General features: G+C 31.4%; 1 protein-coding gene across 1 annotated transcript; it reads left to right on the top strand.

Moving 5' to 3' along the window:
• Nucleotides 1-1,136: 1,136 nt before the first annotated feature.
• Nucleotides 1,137-1,709, top strand: LOC107868801. Its single transcript, XM_016715436.2, has one exon. It carries the CDS (start codon nucleotides 1,137-1,139, stop codon nucleotides 1,707-1,709), a length of 573 nt encoding a protein of 190 aa, XP_016570922.2.
• The last annotated feature ends 1,202 nt before the right edge of the window (nucleotides 1,710-2,911 follow it).

Genomic DNA, 2,911 nt, shown 5'->3' with positions numbered 1-2,911 from the left:
TCATATATTTTATACCAAAAAAATGTGTTTTAGATATACTTGAAAAACTATTTGATGTAAAATAAGTTCACGTAAAGTTGAAATGTTCGAAAGTAATTTGCCAACAAGTTAAAGCGGTAAACTGTATTGAATTTTATTTGTATTATTTACCTACTCTATTTTCTTTATAAAGAATAACTCTACATTGGTTATTGAATGCAACATACTCTCCAAATAACATAACAAATTAAACTGAATACATATACTTTAGATAATGCAGAAATAAAGTATATTTCAAATAAGTGCAAGTCTTTCGACTGCATATTGTAATTATCTAAATTACATTTTCAAATTTGGAGTCAAAGACATTAAATGAGATCAGATTGTGGTAATAGGAATATATTCATTATAAAAAGAAATGCATTCATCTTTAAAAAAAAATCATGTCATTTGAAATTTATTAATAAGCAGTACAAGGAGAGGTTGATAAATGTGGAAAAAGGAGCTGAAAACGTTGTTGGGTTGGGTTTGTTCCTCTCATCAAATTATCCTTAGGTACTGCTTGAACACGATTGAAGCACCACACTTTTGCACAAAAATAGTTTCATAGATTGTCAAAACAATTTAGGTTCTTACAATAATTAGAAGATGCAAAACGAAATACAAATTCATAATATTTTGATTCTTGGTGAAGAGATTCTTAAGAATATTTTTTCAAGATAGCCAGTTAAAACTGTAGGGCAATTAAAGTGCGTATGTAAAGGGTGGAAAACTCTTATTTTGACGCCGTGGTTCATCTCTACACACTTGAAGAGGTTTATTTCAACATTGATGTCCACTATCTCCTTTTTAAGACAAGGGAGACAACTGGCCTGATCCCTATACAAAATCCTAGTTGTGTGATAAAGGTTCTTGAGTCTGATTATTCTATAGTAGGTTCAATCAATGGCTTGGTCTGTCTAGCCATAACTAATAGTTTTCATAATTTGATTTGTCTATTGAACCCTTCGATGAATCAATTCAAGTTGATCCCTATTAAGCTTCTAAATATACGTGGCAAATATCATGTTAGTGTGGGCTTTGGATATGAACAGAAATCTAATGATTACAAGGTCATCAGGATTCTAAATTATTATAGATGTAGACCAGCTAGGACTATGGTTGAGGTTTACTTGACTAAATTGGAATCTTGGAGAGAAGTGAAGACAAATGTTTGCTTAAATAATATGACTACCTCCAACTGTGATGCAATTGCTGAGGGGTTTACATACTGGGTTATTAGAAATAGGAAAGAATATATTACAACTATTCTTGCCTCGTTTGATTTGAGGAATGAGAGGTTCTGCATAATTCTAGTACCACAAGTGTTGGCAGCTGAATCTCATAGTTTTAGGGTGATAAATTATCATGGCTCACTTGCATTGCTTGCACAATCTTCACCCGATGAGTTCAATAAGTGTCTTGATATTTGGGTGTTCAAAGGTGCAAGTGTTGTGAAGAGAGTGTATGGAAAAAGAAAATTCACCTTTGACATGGATTTTAGTTTTTCTACACATTGGGATCTTACTAATGGAGATGTAGTAGTTCAAAATGCTCCAAACAAGCCATTTTCGTTCAATCTGAGAACAAAACAATTGAAGATAATAGGAACAGATGTTATTCAATCAGTTTTCTCCTATACTGAGAGTCTTGTATCGATTAAGGGCTTCAAGCCTGTTCCCCAACAATGAAAGGACAGAAGGAAGATCATAGAGCAAACAATGGCACATAGCTGAAGTCTTAAATATAGCAATTCCAGCATATTATATTATACTTTTTCTTGTTTGTGTTTCATAAAATTCCTATGTTAGTTCAATTATTTAAATGTTTAATGAGTTCAAGCATTTAAATGTTTAATGACTGGCCTTGTTTCATAAAATTCCTATGTTAGTTCAAGTGTTTAAATGTTTAATGACTGGCCTTATAATGGTCTAAGGTATGTACTAAGAGTTGCTATCTGTAGTAAGAAAGACTTTTATATGCATTTCTCTCTTGGTATGTTGGACTTCCCTTTTTTTCCTTTTCCTTTTTAATTTTGTTATATGGAATAATTTATTGCTTCTTGTCTTTGATTTTCTTTTCAAATTAGGGAAAGTACTTTTGCATGTCTTGAATGTTGTTGTGTAACATTAGTTATAAAATGTAAAGAGATTTGACTAGACTTCATGTTGGTATAATATACCATAAATTATAATAATTACAGTTGAACAATAAAATGAAGAAAATACAATGATCTTCTTTTTGGCTGAGGTACCAATATCTTGTTTTCTTTAAGGGGATTCAAGCCCATTGTGACATATTCTACAGTAATCCAATAGTACATCTTTTGACTTATCCGATACAGGATACAACAACCTATCAACGATATACAACTCAAGCAATTTTGGATTAGTGGAAGATTCCAAAGCTCCACCATAAGAACGCCTTCCTTCAACAAATAAAAACTCTCTTTTGTGTAGTGAATATAGTTAAAAACTTAGATTATTGTCTTTGTCTCAGCTCTCTCTTTCACTAATATAATTTCTCTTTTTTATATAGTGAATATAGTTGAAGACTTAGAATATTTTCTATGTCTCAACTCTCTCTTTTGCTCCTACACAAAAGAATTTTTTTCACACTTATGATATTTTTCATATCCCACACAAAGGAAGAAGCATCACTATATATAGGTGAGGAATTCTTCCTAGTATTGAACAGGATGAATGTGGTTTGGTAAAGTGAGTACATATATGAGGTAGACGTTACAAGAGTTACAAGAATTATTAGGTAGAGTAATGAGTAGAGATTACAAGAGTTACTAAAAACTAGTGACCATCTTCTACCACAATTTATACCAACTAACACAAAAATAATAATGTGGTGAGTTATAAGAATAATTAAAATACTTTCTTCT

This window comes from Capsicum annuum, chromosome 4 (assembly GCF_002878395.1).
Source record: "Capsicum annuum cultivar UCD-10X-F1 chromosome 4, UCD10Xv1.1, whole genome shotgun sequence".
Lineage (NCBI taxonomy): Eukaryota > Viridiplantae > Streptophyta > Magnoliopsida > Solanales > Solanaceae > Capsicum > Capsicum annuum.
This window is presented reverse-complemented; position numbering and strand designations above follow the sequence as displayed.